The sequence below is a fragment of the Arachis ipaensis genome, chromosome B08 (genome assembly GCF_000816755.2).
Source record: "Arachis ipaensis cultivar K30076 chromosome B08, Araip1.1, whole genome shotgun sequence".
NCBI lineage: Eukaryota > Viridiplantae > Streptophyta > Magnoliopsida > Fabales > Fabaceae > Arachis > Arachis ipaensis.
Window position 1 is genome coordinate 97499585 of NC_029792.2, and position 1923 is coordinate 97501507.

At 34.3% G+C, this 1923-nt stretch overlaps 1 protein-coding gene across 1 annotated transcript in view; it reads left to right on the forward strand.

The window, feature by feature from the left end:
* The window catches only part of LOC107611200 (NAC domain-containing protein 86-like), a 4271-nt gene continuing 2675 nt past the window's right edge, over positions 328 to 1923 (forward strand). The window contains exons 1-2 of the mRNA XM_016313154.2: positions 328 to 577; positions 840 to 1120. Of these exons, the coding sequence (XP_016168640.1) occupies positions 421 to 577; positions 840 to 1120 (438 nt within the window). The 5' untranslated portion in view covers positions 328 to 420. The remainder of the gene's footprint in view (positions 578 to 839; positions 1121 to 1923) is intronic.

Consider the following 1923-nt stretch of genomic DNA (forward strand, 5'->3'; position numbering starts at 1 on the left):
TTTAAAAGGGTAGAGTCTAGTAAGTAGTATTGCGTGTTGTAGGGTATGGATGGTGTCGTGGCCCACAGTGCCTTTTGAAGGGGTCCTGTTTTTTTTGTTAGTTTGTGAGCAGACAAAAGCAGAGAAGCTTCTTATCCTCTCCCACTAGGTTTTCACACAGCACCATACACACAGAATCTCTTCTCTCTTCATAAAGCACAACACACAACAAACCTCCTTCAATTCTCACATAAAATAATACACTTGAATTCAGGGGCAAAATGGTAAATCCGCAATCACCGTTTTTTCTCAACAGTGGCCTATTTAGTTCAATATCGTACAAGTCGGTTTAGTTCATAATATCAAGTGCCACAGTTCCCAAAATTTCACTCTCGTCTCTCTCTCTCTCTCTCTCTCTACTCTCTTAACCATTATTGCTCTATGGCTCCAATGAGTCTCCCACCTGGTTTTAGGTTTCACCCCACAGATGAAGAGCTCGTTGCTTACTACTTAGAAAGGAAGATAACAGGTCGCTCTATAGAGCTTGACATTATAGCTGAAGTTGATTTATACAAATGTGAACCATGGGATTTGCCAGGTATATATATGATTTTAATTGCATGAGTACGTAGTTATATATTCTTAGAAAATTTGTAAGTATTGTAAAAATATCAGTGCTTCAGTATTTTTAATAGTTGATATCAATCATATAATTAAGATGAATAACTAAAAATACTGAAATACGATATTTTTTAAATACCTGAAATGCTTCCTACTATTTCACTAATGCAACACATGATATATAATATGATGTGTAATAGAAACATACATGATATATGCATGTATATATAAAACTGCAGATAAGTCATTTCTACCAAGCAAGGATATGGAGTGGTATTTCTACAGTCCAAGGGATAGGAAGTATCCAAATGGATCAAGAACGAACAGGGCAACAAGAGGTGGGTACTGGAAAGCGACTGGAAAGGACAGGGCAGTGCAGTCTCAGAAGAAGGCAGTTGGTATGAAGAAGACTTTGGTGTATTACAAAGGAAGAGCTCCACATGGAATTAGAACCAACTGGGTCATGCATGAGTACCGCTTGATTGAATCCCTCCCTGGTACTCCTCACTCCTCTTTCAAGGTACACATACATTTATGCTTCTTTTCTTTATATTACAATTCTCTTATCAAATATATTGCTTTATCAGACCTATTTAATGTGGGTTTATGGCATATACGTATCTTCATGTTTAGTTTTGTCTTCATTCATCATTCATCTTAATCATTTTCTTCTTCTCTTCTTTTTGTTTTTCTTCTTTTCTTAGGACTGTTTCTAGGACCGGGTTATTATTAGCATATGCTGATTTTTAATTATATATATAAGCAAAAACTAGGGTTTTGCTTTGGGAAAAAAGAAAAATAAAGAAATAAAGGTAGGAAACAGCATATCCTCACTGTTCTCAGTTTTCCAGTTATTGTTCATTAATAATATTGTATACAATATAAAGTAAGGAAATGAATGTGTTCTATGTATGCATCTTTTGAGCTCTAGCTGAAATTAATAATTGAATGAATGGGACATATATATTCATAGGAGAAACCCTAAAAAGCCACAAAAGTCTTCACGCGACCAAGGACCAAATCCTTGTTTAGTGCTCCTCTTATTATAGCTTTAATTAAAATCTAAGTGTTTTACGTACACTGCTTTTCAGATCAATTGCTTATTTTCTTGAAATTTTGGTTCTTGTCATATATAGAGTCAAGTTCACTATACTAGACCCATTTTTTTTTTTTTTTGGGCTATCTTGAACTTGAATGTAGACATTTATGTTTTGATTTACTTGAACCTTGTTACACAAGGATGCACACATGCCTGTAATATTCCATTATTTTTTTCCTTTTTCTTTATATGATTTGGAAAACTTTAGTTTTTTTTTTTTCCCT